Genomic DNA, 19648 nt, shown 5'->3' with positions numbered 1-19648 from the left:
ACCTACTGCAGCTAAGGACCTGTATAATGCACACCTGTTGTTTTTGCCCAACTGGCATGTGTTATCCATGATTTAAAAAATTAATTGGCTTTTTTTTTTTAGCAGTTTTAGGCTTACAGAAAAAACTGAACAAAAAGTACAGAGTTCCCATTTGCCATTAGGGGAGACCATATACCGTATAGGAACCCTTTACCTTAATTCCCTACACCCTCACAAGCCTACCTCCAGTTCCCCCTCTTATTAACATCTTGCATTATTGTGGTATGTTTGTTAAAATTGAAGGACAGTACTGTATAATTCCACTTATACGAGGTATATAGAGTAATCAGATTTATAGAGAAAGTAGAGTGGTGGGTGCCAGGCGCTAGGAGGAGGGGGGAACGGGAAGTTATTGTTTAATGGGGATAAAGCTCCCATTCTGCAAGATAAAAAGTTTTGGAGATTGGTTGCACAACAATGTACATAGACTTAACACTAAACTGTCCACTTATAAAGGGTTAGGATAAGTTTTATGATACGTGTATCTCACCACACTTAAATGACTTTTGATGCATCAATTTTATTTTATTTTATTTTTTTAAATGTTGGTTTATTTATTTATTTATGATAGTCACAGAGAGAGGCAGAGACACAGGCAGAGGGAGAAGCAGGCTCCATGCACCGGGAGCCTGACGTGGGATTCGATCCTGGATCTCCAGGATCGCGCCCTGAGCCAAAGGCAGGCGCCAAACCGCTGCACCACCCAGGGATCCCTGATGCATCAATTTTAAATGTAATGTCCAATTAGTTTTGACAAATGTATATGGTGTATGCCCCCGTTCATAGTCAGGAAACAGAACAGTTCCGTGATCCCAAAATGTTCCTTTGTGTCTGTGTGTGATCAATCCCCCATCCCCACTTCCTTAGCCCCAGGCAACCCTGATTGATTTCTGTTCCTATAGATTAGTATTCCATTGTCTACAATTTCACAGAAATGGAATCATACTGTTTGTACTCTTTTGTGTCTGGCTTTTTTCACAAGACATACTGTTTTTGAGATTTATCTGCTACCCACATCAGTAGGTAGTTCTTTCTATTGCTGATTTGTCATCCATCCTGTGGGTATACAATTTGTTTATCCATTCCCAAAGATGGACATTTCAATTGTTTCCAGTTTTCCAGATTGAGGCTATTATGAATAAGGTTGATGTGAATATTCGTGGGGACATACACTTTTATTTCTCATGGGTAAATAGTCGGGACTGGGATTTGAGCCACAAGGTAAGTCTGTGTTGACTTTCTAAGAAACTGATAAGTTGGTCTTCAAGGTGGATGTAGCATATGGAATGGTGGCCCCCAAAAGACAATGACCATGTCCTCATCCCTCAGAACCTGTGAACATGACCTCATTTGGAAAATGGATCTTTGCAGATGTAATTAAGTCAAGGATCTCCAGATGAGATCATCCTGAATTAAGAGTGACCCATAACCCCAATGATTGGTGTCCTTATAAAAGAAAGGCAGAAAAAAAATGGTGCAGGGACAATTGAAACCAAGTTAGACTCATTCAAGGTGAAGTGGCAAAAAAAATTGTCTTCTCCTATTTACACTTTCTTGCACTGAAACATCTTGCTGCCTTCTGGAACAGCTGACACATATATTAAGTCAGTCAATATTCAAATGATTATGAAGATTCCTAATGCCCAAATATACTCTAATTATTAGCAATTATAATAATCATTGTTATCAATATTAATGGCTACCATTCGAGTCATGTTACTATGCACCAAGTATGTGCTAAGCGTTTTGTGTGCATTCTTTCATTTACTCTGGGTAACATTCTTGTGAAGTAGGCATTATCATCTTACAGAAAGAAATTGAGGCATTGAGAGGTTATACACTTTGCCCAAAGTCACAGAGCTAATATGTGTGGAGGAGGAATTTGAAACGAGGCAGTCTTACTTTGGAGCTCACTTGGGTACCAGATGAACTCGTGCAGAAGGTAGTGGCATCATCACAGATTGCAAGAAAAGTAAGCTAACAGCATGCCCAAGAAACCAGTAGAGTGTGACATTAATTTAAAGCAGAAGTTCCTCTGGCATGATGGACTGTCTCCTTATGGGAATTTTCAGGATATTTATTAGGTTAAAATTAACTTGCAATTCTTGTGGATGCTAATAGGCTGCCCTATTTATCTTTGGAAGAACTTTACAAATGGGATTGTATCTTTATAACCTTGACATTTATTAGGGTTTGAAAAGTGTTCTTCACTCTCTGAGAAAAGAGAATAAATGTAACCCTAGTTGGAGTTCAATGAAAAAAAAAGATCAATGCTGTATATGCTCTAAAAAAGAGAGAGATCTGAGAAAGGCAGAGGGAGATGTGAGACCCAGAGACACACAGGTGAAGGTGAAGATGGAGGCAGAGATTGGAGGGATGCATCTACAAGCTAAGGAATGCCAAAGATTGAGAGCAACTTCCAGGAGCTCAGAGAGAGGCATGGAACAAGATCCCAGAGTCCCAGAGTCCCAACTCTGCTGACACCTTGATTTCAGACTTCTGGTCTCCAGAACTTCGAAAGCATAATTTCTGGGCAGTTTTGTGGTTAATTCATTACAGCAGCCATAGCAAACTAATACTGTGGTTGTACCATTTTTGATAGTAGAATTTTTTGAAATGGTGTATATGAGCAAGTGGCTGTGAATTAATGCAAGTAGCCAAGGGTGGGATGTAGTAGACATCTACTACTTTGAAGGACTGTACCTGCCCACTGCGATGTGATTCTATTGGGGTTGACCTATGTTGAACATAAGGGATCCCTATGTTCTCTACTAAAGAGCCTTATGACTTCAGGAGATGAGTCACAGCTGAGCAGGAAGGGATGCGGTCCTGAGGGGGTCTGAGCCAGTCCCAGCGAGATAAGCAGCGGAAGAGGACTCCTTCATGGGAGGAGGTGCCAAGAGCAAGCTTGCCAACTGGCTATATGATTGGCCTGAAGTGGTCATCCAAGGCCCTAACAGGAGCCATCAGAATTCTTTTCCTGAATGATATGGAGGCAGGGAGAAAGGGAAACCCAGTTTTGTTTCCTCTGAAAGTATCTACCTTGAGGATGATAATAGTGGGTCCTGTTAATTTCCTACCCAACAATCATTCTCCTCTCTGTGCTGCCTCGTTGGCAAAACCCACATAGATGGTTACTTTCCCAGGTTGCTTTGCAACTCAGAGTGACTACTGAACCCAGTTCTGGTAAATGAGAAATGATTTGTGTTCTGGGAGGACACATAAGGGGTGGCCCCATCTACATTTCCTGCTTTAGATGCCACCATGTAAGAACATAATGCGTGGTGTTGCTGCAGTTTGTACTCGTGAGGGGAAGGCAAAACGAATCTCAGAGATGTCAACCCAGCGTTTGACGTTGTTGAGCAGCTGAACTAACACTGGGACTGTGTCTCTTTGAAAAATTTCTTTTTTTTTTTTTAAGATTTTATTTATTTATTTATTTATTTATTTATTTATTTATGAGAGACACAGAGAGAAGCAGAGATATAGGCAGAGGGAGAAGCAGGCTCCCTGTAAGGAGCCCAGTGTGGGACTCAATCCCAGATCCTGGGATCACGCCCTAAACCAAAGGCAGACACTCAACTGCTGAGCCACCCAGGTGTCCCTGAACGATTTCTTATGTAAGCAAAAGAAATCTCTATTATTTCAGTTCTTTCTGTTGGAATTCTGTTTTATGCAGCTAAAACCATCATAACAGACACAGCATTATGAGCTTGGAGCCAAATGGCCATCTTATTACTATTGCAAAGACTTGCTTGAGAATGAAGTCCTAAGGAGCAATGCAGTCTCTTGAACGCCTTGATCCAACCATGCCTGAAGTCCTCCTAGATGCTCAGACTCACCATGTACAAAGGTCTTTCAGTTCTGTTTGTGGCTTACAATAGTTTGGTTTGTATCTTGTGTCCTATAATCATAGCATTGCTGTCAAATTTAACATTTACAAACTAAGGCTCTGAGAGATAAGATTTAGTTTCCAGAGGTCACCCAGCCAGTGAATGAAACATTTGTCTGAAGCCAGAGCCATGATGTTCCAACCCAGCTTCCCAGTCCCAGAGAGAACAGGAGTCCCAGGTGGAGTGAGACCCACGGTATATGTTTATTCTGGTGTTGGTAGCAGCAGCAGTGGGGAAATCGGCCAGACGCAGGGAGTGTTGAACAGAAAGAGTAGACACAGGTGTGCGTGTGTGTGTCTGGGGGAATACGGAGGATTGGTCTGTTGACATTCACGGAGAGAACAAAGGTCAGGACACCATCTTGGACAAACAGCAAAGAGACAGAAAGACAAAGGGTTTGGGGGGCTGGGGTCCCCCAGACATGCATGGCCCCTTGCCTGGAAGGGGAGCCCTGGGGAAGAAAAGACAGACACAGTGGAGACTGAATGCCCCCCACCCTGAAACAGGGAGCTGGGCCCTCCTGCCTCCCACCCTCACACCTAGCGGGGTAGAAGGACGGGCAGGCCCAGGGCTGCCCCGCACCACGCAGCTCGGACGTTATGGCTTCAAGGAGATGAATTCACGGTCCGGGCAGGAAGGGATGGGGTCCTGAGGGGGCCTGGTCCGATCCTGGGCCTTGGCCAGACCTGTGGGATGGGGCAGGGAGGAGATGTCAGTGATGGCAGAGAAAGGGCCCGTGACCTGTTGTAGCTCCATCGACACCCCAGGGACCCAGGAATCCTAGTCCCTTGTCACTCCATCCTCTGGCCCCTCCACCCTCAGACCCAGGAATCCAGGACCCCAACCTCCTTTCCCTGGTCTGGGTTCCTTACCCCTCACTCTGAGTTCTCTTTCTCTGACAATCCTTTGCTGCCTTTCGTGAAGCTGGACAAAGTCTTTTCCTGAATAAGGAAATCCAGAAATTTCAGGTATGAGGGATAGAGATGCAAGACAACCGCTAATGATCAACATAATAAGACATCAAACCTGTTTTCATTATTTACAATGCTTTTTGCCACTCAGCTCTGAAGTGATGAGCCAGCTGATATTACAGATCTATTCTATAGACAGGGACCCTGAGGCATAAAGAAAAAATCACCGGGAATATGAGGCAGCAGGGTTGATGGGGCAGACCATCCGAGCAGCCTCAGAGAAGCTGACACTGTTTTGGAGATTCTGGGGAGCCAGGGACGGCAGTGAGCAGAGAAGGTGCAAGGTCAGAGCTGGCGGTAGAAAGACCTTCTGGGGCCATGCACTATGGCACTATCAGCTACAAGCCAGGGTCAGGACCCCCGCTCAGCCAGGGTTCCACTCCTCTCTCTGCAACCAGCATTGCTCAGCACAAGTAGAGCTGCATCTGTCTCTCCAAATAGACTCACAGTCTTTTCGACACTCACACTTGAGCTCTGTGCTCTGCTGCTTACAATCCCTCCTCACCAGTGGAAGCAAAGTCCAAAGCAAGGCTGAGCTATAGTCAGGCCTTGGAGGAATTCACCCGGGGTGCCAAATTTCACGAGTGCCCCCCAACTCAGCAATCAAGAGAAATACGACTACAATGCAATATTTTTAAAAATCAAAATGAGTCCAAAAAATCCAATTTGATTTGTTAAATCAAATTTTAAATAGAGGTCAGTCCCATGTCATATCAGAGCCCGAGACAAAAGGAAAAATAAGCAGCCTTATTTTTATCTATTTTTTATGGTTAATTTTTTTCTGGAAATTTAAAATAATTTCTAAAATATCAAAAACAACAAAGAGTAATGTGTATTGTAATTCATGTTACATTCAGTTTAAATGTTTATTTATCCTCTAAATAGAATTTAGTGTGATTTTACTCTCTTAGCTTTAATAACAGCCAATTCGTGGATAATATTTTCAAAATCTACTTCTGTGATTTTTTTTTGCTTTCTTTTTAATTTAAAAAAATTTTTAAAGATTTCATTTATTTATTCTTGAGAGACACAGACACAGGAAGAAGGAGAAGCAGACTCCCTGCGGGGAGCCCAATGTGGGACTTGATCTCAGGATCCTGGGATCACACCCTGAGTGGAAGGCAGACGCTCAACCACTGAGCCACCCAGGTGTCCCTTTTGGGGGGGGGTTTCAAATGAGAGAATAGCCATGTTTGAAAATTTCTCTTGACTCTGTGATGATCATAAATGATTTTTAGTTTTTAAAAAATTAGCAAGCTGATTCTCCCGTGACCCGTAGGCCTCCTGTCATCTGCTGGCTTCCCCCTTCCCTCTCTGCTCCAGGCTCAGAGCCTGCCCTGGCTCCTTCTTGCTTAGGAGGAAGCCGTGCCCAGCCGTGTTCTCTCCCTGTGAGCTTCTCCTAACCTCCAAGCCTTTACCTAACGCCTTCCTTCTCAATCTCCAAGCATCTGTTTAAATGTCACCTCCACTGAGAGGCCCTTCAGGACGCCCTAAGCCAAAAGGCATCCCGCATCCCTCATCCAGATGTCCTCTACTTCCCAGACTTCCAAGCCTTTTGGACTATAATCCACAAGACCAAAAAAAAAAAAAAAAAAAAAAAAAAATTTGACAGTATGATCCTTACAATGGGTGCTGCCCTGTGAAATGTTCTGTTCTATTTTGACTTCATTTTCTTATTGAGAAAAAAAATGTTGATCCCCACCCAGTAAACCACAATCCACTGATTTTCAATTATATCCTGCTTTAAACCGAACCAAACCAAGACCCCTAAAATCCCAATCCTGCTGCATCTCACCACTCGGTTTTTCCCATTTATTTTGCATTTAGCATCATGGGAAATAATAGTAAGAGTAGCTGACCACTTGCTGAGCCCTTATGGAGAGGCAGACACTTAATCCTGCATTAACTCACTGAATCCTCACATCTATCCAACTTTAAATGCTATTAACAACCCCATTTCCGACGCAGAATAAGCTGAGACACAGAGAGGTTAAGTAACGTGCTCTAAGCCGCACAGCTAGAGTCGGTAGAGCCCGGATTCCAACCCGGGTGGTCTGACGCCGCAGGGCCTAAGACGGATGCTCCGCGCGAACCACGGGCCGAGTGGCACTGGGTGGCCTCCCACTCACCTCCACCAGCTGATGCCAGTGCTCCACGGGCTTTCGGGGGTTGGCCAGCATCTCCGCCCAGTGCTCGCGGCCGTGGGGGTCAGCGGCGTCCGGGCCTACGCGGCACACGCCGATCACCTCGTTGTGCCCGATGCTGGGGGAGCGGGGAGGGCTGTGAGCAGCAGAGGCGGGAGGGGGCAGGTCCGGCCCCACCCCCGGGCCGCCCGCCCGCCCGGGCCACGCCCCTCACCAGTCGTAGTCCACCACCGCGATGCTGAGCCCCACGCTCTCCACGCTCTCCGGGGCCACGTCGAACACAAGCGCCTCGTTGTATGTGGGGTTCAATGTATTCTTCTTGATGGAGGTTTTCCGCTTCTTCAGACGCCGCCCCTCGCTGATCAGAGAGGCCTTCACGTAGGGGTCTGGGGGCGGGCATCAAGAGCAGTGAATCTCGACTTCCTCCCTCAGACCCGAATCTGGACCCCACACTGCTCCTCCCTCAGACCCAGGGGTCCTGTCCCTGTACTCCTCAGACTCAGGAGCATGGGCCCCCACACTCCTCCCTCAGACCCAGGAGTCCAGGCCCCAGACACTCCTCCCTCAGGTCCCAGCAACTCCTGGAACCCACCGGAGAAGCCGGTGAGGTCCATCGCTTTGAGGTTAGAGGCTTTGATGATTGTCACGGTGAGGCGACCGGCCGTGGGGAGGTAGCAGAGTGAGAAGTTGAGCTCCCCAAGATCTGCCTTTTCCTGAAGTTTGGAGAAAGGGGTTCAGCAATACCCTGCCTCAGTCCCCCATCCCCCCAATCTCTCCCTCATGTTCTCTCCCATCTGGAGCTTCCAGCTCTCCTCCTGGATTTCCAGGACTCAGGTTTCCAGTTCACTTAACAATCTGACTTGGCCAATCTGACCTGATAACTCCCTGGCCACAGCTGCCTGCCACCAGCAAAGCCTATTTGTTCTGTAGGGAAAATTGTAATAGGCATGAGTGTGGAGAGAGAGCAGCAAAGAGCCAGAGAGAAAGAGAGAGAAGAACACAGTGAGAAATAAACTGTGACAGGGACCTGGCCCCTGAAAGATACAGTTAGAAAAGGAAACCCATAGAATCGTAAAGTAAGAAAACCTAGTGGCACCTGGGTGACTTGGTTGGTTGGGAGTCTGCCTTTGGCTTGAGTTGTGATCCTGGGGGTCCTGGGATCAAACCCAGGTTGAGCTCTCTGCTCAGTGGGGAGCCTGTTTCTCCCTTTCCTACTCCCCCTGCTTGTGCTCTCTCTGTCAAGTGAATAAACAAAAATCTTTAAAAAAGAAAAAAGAAAAAGAAGACCCAGAGGAAGGGCATAGAGACCCAGAGACAATGCTGCTCCAACAGAAAGTGAGAGAGAGCAGAACAGACTTCCAGAGAGACAAGTACAGGAAGAAAGAAGGACAGAGACCCAGAGGGAGAGACAGAGTCGGGGGGGGGGGGGCATGTCAAAGCTCCCAAGGTGCAGGAGATCTGGAGACATGGGGAGAGACTAGGTGGAGGGCATGGAGACCCAGACAGTGATAGAGACCCAGAATGAGGTGGGGGGAAGAGCAAAGACCCAGAGAAGAGGGAGACACACACAGAGAGAGACCTGCACAGAGCAGATAAGGGACAGGGGTCCAGTGTGGCAGACCCTGAGAAGTCAGTCTTGGGGAGCATAGGAGACACACCAATCCTCAGCGAAACTACAAATGAGACAGAGCCTCCCACATCAGCACACACATAGGGACCTGGAGCCAGAGCTGAACTAGCCGGGACCTCTGACCTGCCCAGCCCGGTCCTTTAGCCTCATCTGGGCCCCTGGCCTGACAGCCACACTGACCGAAGCCCAGGTCCCTGGAGTCCCCAGTCACTGCCCCTGACAGCAAACTGTGACAGCTTGGACCTGGGGCTCCCGAGGACTGTCTGGGGTCCCCGGGTCCTGATCCTGAAACAAAAAAGCCAGTTGTTTAAGGAATGGATGGATGGATGGATGGATGGATGAGTGAAGACCTCCAGTGATGAGAGAGAGATGTGACACACATAAGCAGGAGACAGGATGGAGGCAGGGAGAGGGTCAGGACACCCAGTAAGCATGGAGGAGCCAGGCTCCGGGAGCGATTGGATGGAAGAGCAAGGGAGCTAGTGTGGTGGGATGGGGAGGGGGTGTTGGGCACAAACTGGTGACTGGGGAGAACTGGGAGGTGTCAGGATATAGGGGATTCAAGTATGTCTGAGGCTTGGGGGTTCCAGCTATCAGGATTCAGGTGGAGACCAGAGGATGAGATTATATCTGGAGGTCAGGCATTTGAAACATAAAATGTTCTGAGATCAGAGGGGCTGGGGGTTTGGGAAGCTTGGGAACTGCCAAGCCCCAAGGTGAAGGTTGGAAGGTGAAGGAAGTCAGAAAAACAAAAGCTGGGACCTCTGGGGTCAGAAAGTTGGAGGGTCAGGAATCTGGGGTCAGAGGGCAAAAGTCATGGGGGTCACAGCATGACATTATGATAAAGTGGCTGATGGGTACATGGGTGTCTGTTATAATTTTCTCAATTGTTATCGGATGTAAAAGGGGGTCAGAAGCTGGGAGATCTGGGGTCCAGGCATGATGTCAATATTTGATGGGGTGTTGGGGAGATGGGGGTCCATTATATCAATCTCTACACTTTGCTTGTATCTCTGAAATATTTTGCAATAAAATAAACTTTTAAAAAGCCTGGGTCAGGGCAGCCCGGGTGGCTCAGCAGTTTAGCACCACCTTCAGCCCAGGACGATCCTGGAGACCTAGGATCGAGTTCCACATCAGGCTCCCTGCATGAAGCCTGCTCCTGTCTCTGTCTCACTCTCTCTGCGTGCGTGTCAAAAATAAATAAAATCCTAAAATAAATAAACAAATAAATAAATAAATAAATAAATAAATAAATAAATAAATAAAAAGCCTGGGTCAGGAAGCTAGAAGGTTACGAAGTCCAACGGCAAGGAGGTAAAAAACTGAGGGGTCAGGGGGCCCCAGGAAGAGGGGTGCAGGGGCCACTGACCGAGCCGCCCTCCACGATGTCCCTCCACAGTGGGCGGTCCGGGGGCTGTTCAGCCAGTTCCAGGAGGTTGTCCAGCACCACTTGGCCGATGAGGTCGTGCCGCGAGAAGCGGTCAAAGTCATAGACGCTGAAGTGCAGTTTGCGCTGGGCCAGCTCAGCCAGGGGCACTGAGAACTGGAATGTCTCGTTGAACACGGGGTTCAGAGTCTTCCTGTGCACCTGGAGCCGGTGGGCGAGGGAGGCAGACAGACACCATACCCTTCAACCACGCTTCCAAAGGACCCAGGAGTCCAGGCCCCCAGCCTCCTCCCTCAGACCCAGGAGCCGGGGCCCAGCTCCTGCTCCCTCAAACCCCGGAGTCCGACCCCGCCCCCTCCTCGGGATGTCCTGGACCCTTGCTCCGGACCTTAGTCTGGAACTTTTTCTTGCGGTCTGGCAGCAGGTAGATCTTGACGTAGGGGTCTGAGAAGCCGTTGGAGTCCTTGGCCGGGAGGTCCAAGGCCTGCAGGATCCGCACCACCAGCTGGTCTGAGCCATAGAGGTACCTCAGGGCGAAACTGATGCGGCCGCATGGCGCCCCCACGCCTGCCTCCCCCGAGCCGGGGGCCCCTCCGCCGCGCCGGCCGCCTGGTCCTGTCCCCTGGTACAGCTCCGGCTTGATCTGCCCGATGAGTTTGGCTTTTTCCTCACCACCCGGCAAGGGTAAGGGCAGGGCAGGCGGCCGCTCCTCACTGCCAGGGTCCGGCTGGGGGGTCAGGGTCTGCTGGGTGAGGGGCCGGGGCAGGGCGGGATACCTGTGCAGAGGGGGAAACACAAAGGGGGTCACCAGCTGGAGTCTTTGGCAGCATCTGAAGACCTGAGAGACTTCTCCCTGCCTCTTCCCCAAGGACCTCACCCAAATGGCCACAGACACCCCACCTTTGCTTGCTATGACGTTGAGCAAGCCACTTGCACTCTCTGAGCCTCAGTTTCTCCACCTGTATTGGGAGAGGGTATCCCCATCTTTAAGCTAGCTCCAGCTAGGACCTGCTTATGCACCAACTTCCAGAAGTCTCCTCCTGACCTCAAGTGCGTGACCCAGAATAAGTTCTTTGTGGACCCCTGGGGCCCACACCACCCAAACCTCCTGAATTTTCATCTGTTCTTCAAATCTCCCCACCCAGTCTCACCTCTCCCACCTCACCCTCACTCCACCTGGCCTGTCTTTTCTCAAGTCCCTTTTGCACTGTCCATAAGTGTGTGTGGGACATTCTGGAAGCCCAGAGCTTCCCCCTCAGCTCCCTTGGCTGCTTCTCCCCTCTCTCACATACATGCTTTCCCTGGACACACCCATCTGCATCCCAGGTCTCCACACCCAGCAAGAGCCCCATGTCTGCTAAATCTATATCCTGAGCTCCAGCCTGGATCGACCCCCAGCCTGGGCTGTCCACCAGACCCCCTGCCAGGCTCCATACCTCCTCCCCAACCTGCTCCCCCTCCTGCTTCCCAGTGCTCCACCTACATCTGCAGGTCACACACCAGAGCCATTCTCACCTCCTTTCCTCTCAAAGCTTGTCCCTCCCCCTCCCAAATTTCCCTGTCCCCTCTGTGGCCCCGGCTCATCTGCCTTCTCCTGCATGGACCATCACACCTGGGGTGAAATCCACGTGATGGGGCCCCTAGTGGTGGGCAGTGCTTGGCAGCCACCACTGGACACAGCAGCCCCAGATATGTTGAGGGGAAGGCACAGGGCTGGGGGGAGTGGGAAGGCTCTAGCCGTGGAAGGGGATGCAGTGGGGGAGGCTCCTTCAGCTACAGATCCCCTGGCCACTCCTTGCTCCCAGGGTGACTCTGAACAGGTCCTTAACACCCTCTGAGCCTCAGTTTCTCCATCTGTACAATGGGAGAGGGGAGAGAACTCAAACTCTTGTATCTATCCACCTCTGGAAGGCCTCCTTGGAGACCCCAAACTATATCTCCCATGAACCCCATGAGTCCCAGGGCCTGGGATGAGAACACCTTCTCCCATGACCGTGTGGGGCCCAAGACAATCCCTGTGAGGGCAGTTGCCCCCTGGACGCTGCCCCAGGTCCCTCATACTCAGCAAGACCCAGATAAGCTCAGGGGCTCCCCCAAACCCACTCCTCTTCCTGGATCCTCTGATCCTCTAGATCCTCTGTGTGCCTTCTGTACCTCTTCCCACTCCTCCTACTCACAGCCATCAATCCCAAGTCTCACCTCTCCTGCCCTCTGACTCCTTTTACCTCATCTTCTCTTCCCCGTGCCCATAATCTCAGCTTAGCCTCATCCTCTCCTGCCTGGGCTATCAACCTCCAGTCTAGTCCTTCCCCTGTGTGACCACAGAGAGGTCTTTCTACACCCAGAACTGACCCTGCCCCTCCTGCTCACAGCCCTCTGTGACTCCCTAGTGCCCCCAGGACAAAGCCCCAGCTCCTGAGCCCAGCATTCAAGGCCCCATGTGGTCTGGCCCTGCCCACATCTGCAGCCACATTCCCCTAGATTTCTTTTTTCACACTTTCAGGCCACAGTGACTGCTGGCAGTTCCCACAATGCACTGTGACCTCCTTCCCCTCTGGCCTTTGCACGAGCGGCTGTCTCTTCCTGGAATGCCCAGCTCACACCCCAATCTCTGTGCCTGGCCAACTCTTCCTCACTCTGCAGGTCTCAGCCACGACACCTCTGCCTCTGGAAGGCCCCAACCTTCCAGATCGGTCTGGTCTTCCAGACCAGATCAGCGACTCCTCAGACTCCCGTAGCTGTGGCTTTCTAAGCTACTTTGCTGCCACGCTGGCCTGGCTAGGCCAGGACAGCCTCTTTGGGAACTCGCTTGCCCTGGATTGTTAAGTGGCATGAAGGCAGAGTCTATCTGCCATGCTCACTTCTGTTTTTCCAACACCCAGCTCAAGTCTGGTTCACATTAGATGCTTGATATACATGTGCAGAATGAGGAATACAGAAAAAATGAACGCCAGGTCCCACCACCAATCCTGGCTTAGAGCGAAAGAGATGAATTGCTTTGTGTCTCAGAACCTCAGGGGTCTAATCTTCATTCTCCTCTACCTTCCTGACCCCAGAGTCCTATATACCCTCTGAATCTCAGAGTCCAGATCTCTAGGCTCCTCTTCCCTCAGACCCTGTCCTAGCCTCCTCTGTCCCCAGGACCTAGGAGTCCATCCCCCAAGCCCCTCCTGCCCCAGGACTCAGACTCGGGACCTCCAGGCCTCTCTTCTTGCAGGGCTCAGGAAAACCATATCTGGGAAAGAGACAGAGGAGGAACAGAAGTTCAGAGTGGATCCCCAGCCCAGTAGCCTGTCTCACCTGGTGGTGGGTGCCAGGCTTGTGACCTGCTGATGCGACTGGGCACTGGGCAAGCCCCCACCACTTGGGGGCAGCAGGAGCAGCCCAGAGCCTGCGCCTCCCTCAGAGGGCAGTTCAGGAGATGTCTGGCTTGGTTTGACCCCAGCGGCCACTGCAGCTGCCGCAGCCTCTGGATACGAGTCCATGTCCAAGTAGGAGGGCTCAGGGGGGTCAGAGCCCCCCAGGCTGCCTGGCTCCAGAAGCTCAGCGAAGGGCGGATGGTGGGCGGTGTGGGCATGGTGGTGCGGACCCCCCAGCAGAGGATGGCCACCCAGGCCAGCCCCCAGGTGGTGCCCACTGCCACCTACCAGGCCTGCCAGCCCGACCCCAGGGCCTAGGTCTTTGCGCAGGGGGCCCCCGCCCACTGCTGAGCCTCCCTTGTCCCGCCAGGGCACCCAGCACAATTTCCAGGACACGAAGAGGGAGACGCCCAGAAGGACAATGCCACAGAATGTCACGATGACCGACAGCAGGCTCACGGAGATGTCTGGAGAGAGTGAGGATAAAGGTCAGGGGTCAGGGTGGGGTCAGAGTTCATCCTCCCCCTGCTGTCCCCAAAGAGCTAGCCTTTAGCATTTCCCATGCATTGTCCTAAGTGCTTTACATACGTTACTTAAGCTCCACAACCCCACAAGGTTGGTGTCTCTATATAACCATTTTAAAGATAAGGAAACTGAGGCACAGACAGGTTGAGTGACTTGTATTATGCTGCACAGGTAGTAAATGACAGATCTGGGGTTTGAAAGAGTAGCAAATCTGTCTTTAGATCTGATTCTTAATCACTAGCTGCTCCTGCCAGCCCCCCATAAGAGGACACACCACAAATGTCCCCCCCAAATGCTCAGAGATGATCAAGGAAAGAGGAGACTGTGTGACCCAGTTAGGCAGGTCAGGGTTCAAACCTGTTGGCTGTGTGGCCTCGGGAACACATCTTAAGCACTCTGAGCCTTACATTCCCCATATGCCAAATAGGAAAAATCAGCCCTGCCTCTTACAGTGGTATTAAGGAGTGCAAGAGGTAAATGCTCACATAAATGCATAGCAGGAGAAGGTAAAGGCAGATATTCATTGAGTGGTTACTATGTTTCAGGCACATAAGTGCTTTATTGGTATTAGCTTACTTATGCCTGACAGGCACCAGAGGAGATTGGCAACATTATTATGCCTGTTTTCCACAAAAGGAAACTGAGGTGAAGAGACACAAAGTCTCCTGTACAGAGTCCCACAGCCATCAGCCATGGAGTTAGAATTTGTGTTGGAGTGCCTAGCTCCCCAACCCAAGGTCTTCTTGTACTGCTACACTTCAATATTCCCTAATAAATGGTAGTTCTGACATAGATTTTTATTAGGCTAACAAGTCTTGTTGCTGCCACCAAGCATATCCATCACCACCACCACCACAGCTGACACATTCTGAATGCTTACTGTGTGCTGATGTGCCTTCCAGAGAGACCCAGGGACAGCCCAGTTCTTGAACCAAAGATTTCCGGTTCATTTCAATACGTGGTACCAGGAATTAGGTTTTCCCCAAGAAGTGTGAATTTGCTTTGGGATTGACTCCTGGGTCTCAGCGAGATAGAACACAGGGGAAACACATGCCCTGTATAGACTATAGGTTATGGCAGCTGGGGAGAAGGAGCAGGTATCTGAGCTATTCACAGCAAGGACAGCTGAGTGGGATGGCTGTATCCTGTCACTGCAGGCAATTCTGGGTGGCGAGGGGATGCCTCCGGGCCTGAACTGACCAGTGAACCTAAGTCAGCAGTCCCTGGTGTTAATCCCCAAGGCACTATGACTTATCCCATTTTACGGATGAGGATGGCGAGGCTCTCAGAGAGAGGAAGTGATCCTACTGGACCATACAACAGGCAGGCACAGAACTCTGAACTTCCTACCTCCTCCCACCCCTTAGGGTGCTCCTTTCCAAGTGACCCACATCTGCTTAGAGTTCTCGAGACCTGCTAAAAAGCAAAGCCAGGGCTTTCCAGCTTCCTGAACATGGGAAGAATTAAGAGAAGGGGGCCTGGGGCCATTTGGGAGGGCAAGGCAGAGAAGAGGAGAGGAAAAATCAGCTGCTTTCCCCTAACATCAGCCTGACCCAGACCCTCTCCAAGTCAAAACATCAATCCTTCAAACTCTGATGGATTTCTCATTCCTGTCTGCCTGGTCTGGGGAGACTTTTGGGCTTGGCAAGGTGGTGTAGTTGTGCAGGAAAAGATGAACCTTGCCCAAGAAATGTTTGGCCCTTAATCGGCTCCTGGGAAGGAACTTCTAAGCCCTTGGAATGTCCTGCCTGAAAGTGGTTTTGTTTACCTGAGGAACCTTGAACCATGCCAGATGGTCTGGGTAACAATGTGATTGATGCAGGGGTACAGGGCCGTGACATGCCATATCAACTCGGCCTCTGGAGGGGCTGGAAGTCAGAGTTAGCCACACAGGCAGTCAGTCATCAGCCATGTCTAGGAAGTCAAGACTGGAAGCTCATACCTGGTCTTGCCTGGACCCTACTCTATGTATCTTTCCCTTCACTGATTTTAACCTTCATCCTTTTGCTGTAATGCAACATAATAATCAGTATAACAGCTTTTCTGTGAGTCCTTCCAGGGAATCCTTGAAACTGAGGGTGGACTTGGGACCCCCCAAATGATGATAGTATACTAGACTTCCTGGGGTCAAATCTGGCTCTTTTGCTTACAGGTTGCGAGACTCTAAGCAAGCAACCATGGCTCTCTCTGAACCTCATTCCTCATCCCTGTCCCTGGACATCCTGCACATGAGGTGCTGAGCCCTGCCCTGCACTCAGCCAGTGTGACTGTCATTATAACCTCTCAGCACATGCTTCCTTGGGGTTCCTCAACTGGACAAGGGCACTCATAATATTTGCTTGCTCTCAGAACCCCGCAGCTTCCTAGTTGGGTGACCTTGGGCAAGTCACTTCACTTTTCTGGGTCTTTTCCCCCCACTGAAAATGGGGATTATAGGTACCACATAGGATCATTGTGAGTAGTTGATGAAACATGCCAAGGCCCTTGCATGCTGTCTGGTACACAATCGGTGCTCAATAAGCACATCCCAGAATTTATTGAATGACCACCGTGTGCCCAGCTTGTTCTAGGTACTTCACATGTGTTCTGTCATTTAGTCTCTCAGCTGCCCTAGGAGGTAGTCACTTTTATTATCTCCATTTTCAGGAGGAAACTGAGGCACAGAAGAAGTGTTACTTGCCTAAAGTCACCCATTAATAAGTAGGGGTGGTGGGATTTAAAGCCAGACAAGTCAGACAGCCTGACTAAAGAGCCTAAGCCTTTAAACACTATGCAAAATTTACAAAATATATGTGAAGGGGATAGGTATGTGGCTGGGGGTTGGGGGTGGGCAGTGGGCAAGAGGCTCAGAGGGCCAAACCCAAAAGATCAGGGGTCAAATGGCCCACCCAGCTCCTTCTCCTTAGATGAAAGGTTGGGGGGACCAGCAGCAGGCAGGATGGAGGCGAGACTGTAAGAGGGATTGGCCATGGCCACCTAGGGAACAGAAGACTGAGCAGGTCTGCTCGAAATTTCTGAAAATACTGAATGTAGGGTACACAGGGGGCTGGCCGAGACAGCTGGGGGATGCTGACCTGCATCTGGGCCCCGGGGATAGCCTCGAATTCGCAGGTCGTTGAACTCCTGGCACCTGTCACTGGTGTCGGCATCTCGGACCCGCGCACAGAGGTCTGAGACCAGGATGAGTGCCCGCCGGCAGAGGTCATCCTCGTAGTCTCCTGACATGGTAGCCGGTGGGTTCTGTGCTTGGAACGGGCCAGGCAAGGGTGCAGATGGGGAATGGGATTGAGAGAGGGGTGGATAAGAGATAAAAAGAGAAAGAAAAGGAAGGATAGGCAAGGGGACAGAGATTGGGAGTAGATGGACAAGGGGATGTAGATTAGGGAGGGATGGGCAAGAAGAAATTAGGGGCAGATGGACAGGAGGGCTGAAATTCGGTGTGCAGGCAAGAAGACAGCAATGGGTTGGACAAACAAGGGGACAGAGATCAGTGTGAAGGGACAAGAGGCAGAGAATAGGGAAAAACAGACAAAGAGAAAGAGACTAGGAAGCCCAATTCAAGGAGCAGAGATTCAGGATGCACAATAAAGGGATGGACAGACAAGGAGACAGAGATTAGGGGTGCACAGACGGAATTCAGCCATGCACAGATGAGGGGACAGCCGTTTGTCGCTCGTGCATTCGACAAATATTCATTGAGCACCAACTACATGCCAGGCTCTGTGCCAGCTGCTGCAGATCCAGCAGAGAAGGAACCCCACACATTTCCTGACTTCCTGGTGTTGCAATCCAGTGAGAGGAGACACGTAGTAAACAAGTCAACAAACACCCATAAACAAACAAGACATGCTCACACTGTGAGAAGTGCTCTAAAAGAAATAGCTGGAGGATATGTCACAAAGGGAGCAGGAGGTGGGCTGGTGCGGGGCTCTTTGAGATCTGAAGGACAAGGTGAAGCTGGCCATGGGCAGTGGGTGGTGGGGCTGGAGTGAGGAAAAGCATCCAGAGCAGCAGGAACAGCATGAGCAAGGGCTTGGCGGATTCGAGGAACAGGAAGGAGGCCAGATCCAGGTAGACAAACAGAGGACCAAGAGAGGGAGAGACTGGGTTAGAGAGATAAGAACCAGTTGCGGGTGGTGGTGGCTGGGGCAGGACGGAAGATGCAGAGGGCAGAGATGGGGACCAAGTTGAAAGAGGGAGAGATATGGGGAGGGGAGGCAGAGATACTGAGAAGGGCAAAATGGGGCCCAGGATAGAGGGACAGATGAACAGACAGGTAAAGGGAAAGTCAAGGATTGAGATTTGGGATGGACAAGCCATGAAGAATGGACTGGTGTGTAATTTATGGGAGTGTGAGAGATGGGCGGACAGAAGAACAGTGTAAGCGCCAGGACAGAAATATCTTTGAAAAGGAAACAGTGGTTGGAAGAATGGATGAGGTGCAGAAAGAAAGGACAGATGGACAGACAATGGCCAGGAACCACAGATGGGCAAACGGATACAAAGGAGGGCTGGGCAGACAGACAAGGGTGCAGAAGGAAGGTTGGATGGGGGCGGGGGCACAAAAGAGAGAGGACCGGGAGGAAGAGGTGGATGTGGGGAGAAGGGGAATTAGCCACACATGGTTTGGAGCCAGACATCAGAGATGGACTGGAAGGAGAGTGCAGGGAGAAATTAGGGATGGACAGACCAGAGCTCACAGATGGACAGGTGTCGTGGGGGGTATTGCAGAAGGCCAGGGACTCCGAGACAGGCATGGTCAGACTCACCTGCGCTTATCCCTGCTGTGTCCTGGGTGGCAGCCGAGGCGGCGGCTGGCGGCAGCCCATGGGGGTTGTAGGGCGGACAAGGGGCTGCGGACCCGTCCCCACGCGCCAGGTGGTGGGAGGAGGAGCCGGATCTGGAGGCCGTGGCCAGGAGAAAAAGCTCAGTCCGAGCTTCACGTATTGTCCTTCTGGGACTGGTTGTTCGACCCCAGGCGACCCCCAGGAGGTTCAGCCACCCCCTCCCACCTCCGGGGCCCCAGCTCCCGCTGAGCTTAGACACTACAATTCCCAGCAGGCCTTGCGCCAGCACGGCTAAGACTTCACAGACCTGGCGCTGCATGGGCTGCTGGGAGTTGAAGTCCTTAGTGCCTCTCCCGGCTGCAGAGAGGATGGGAATTTTTTTGGAGGTGGGGGGGTTATGAGATACCGGGGTCCCAAGGCGCTGCAAGGTGGAAGAATGATGTCCTGGACCTCGAGAGGTCGCGGAGTCTTAAGTCCTCAGGGGCCATGGAGTGGGTAAACGATCCCCACGCCCGGCGGATCGGTGGGCGAGGTAGGGGTACACCTAGGTGTCTTCGGGACCCCCCTTCTAGGGCCACGTGCCCCTCCCCCGGGGCGGCCAGCGAGTGCTGCAGCACCCGCACTCTCGGGCGGGAGATCCGCGCGCCTCTGCACCTACCCCCGCCTCCACGCGCTGGGGCCGCCCCCCAGGTTCGGCCTGGGGCGGGGGCTAGGGCAGGGGGAGGGGGGAGGAGCGGACTCACCCCGAGCCGCTGCCGCCGCCGCCGCCGCCGCAGCCCCGCGCGCCCGCCGCGGTGCTCGCTCGGCTCCTCCCCCCTCCCCTGGCGCAGGTCCGCGGCTCCTCCCCTTGCACCCCCTCCTTCCTCCCCTCTGAACCTGCGGCTTGAAAGCCGAAGTCGCGCGGCCACAG

General features: G+C 51.3%; 1 protein-coding gene and 1 long non-coding RNA gene across 4 annotated transcripts in view; one reads left to right on the top strand and one right to left on the bottom strand.

The window, feature by feature from the left end:
* Nucleotides 1-3947, top strand: part of LOC140601388 (uncharacterized) — a 56491-nt gene extending 52544 nt beyond the window's left edge. The window contains exon 6 of the long non-coding RNA XR_012004408.1: nt 3719-3947. This is a non-coding gene — a long non-coding RNA (uncharacterized lncRNA). The remainder of the gene's footprint in view (nt 1-3718) is intronic.
* Nucleotides 3948-4111: 164 nt separating this feature from the next.
* Nucleotides 4112-19555, bottom strand: SYT3 (synaptotagmin 3). Of its 3 annotated transcripts, none has more exons than XM_072770195.1 (11): nt 19482-19555; nt 18721-18851; nt 17026-17191; nt 13368-13893; nt 10456-10843; nt 10050-10268; nt 7640-7760; nt 7262-7433; nt 7033-7165; nt 4805-4873; nt 4112-4618 (listed from the first exon to the last, which is right to left on the bottom strand). In XM_072770195.1, the coding sequence occupies exons 3-10, from the start codon at nt 17174-17176 to the stop codon at nt 4808-4810; spliced, it is 1776 nt and encodes a 591-aa protein (XP_072626296.1). In that variant the 5' UTR covers nt 17177-17191; nt 18721-18851; nt 19482-19555; the 3' UTR covers nt 4112-4618; nt 4805-4807. The 3 variants fall into 3 exon arrangements, with proteins under 3 accessions (XP_072626296.1, XP_072626312.1, XP_072626304.1); XM_072770211.1 differs by having other exon boundaries at nt 17026-17196; nt 19482-19549; XM_072770203.1 differs by lacking the exon at nt 19482-19555 and having other exon boundaries at nt 18721-18862.
* Nucleotides 19556-19648: the final 93 nt, after the last annotated feature.

Source organism: Canis lupus, chromosome 1 (assembly GCF_048164855.1).
Source record: "Canis lupus baileyi chromosome 1, mCanLup2.hap1, whole genome shotgun sequence".
NCBI lineage: Eukaryota > Metazoa > Chordata > Mammalia > Carnivora > Canidae > Canis > Canis lupus.
The sequence above is the reverse complement of the archived record's forward strand: the minus strand, read 5'-3'. Positions and strand labels throughout refer to the sequence as shown.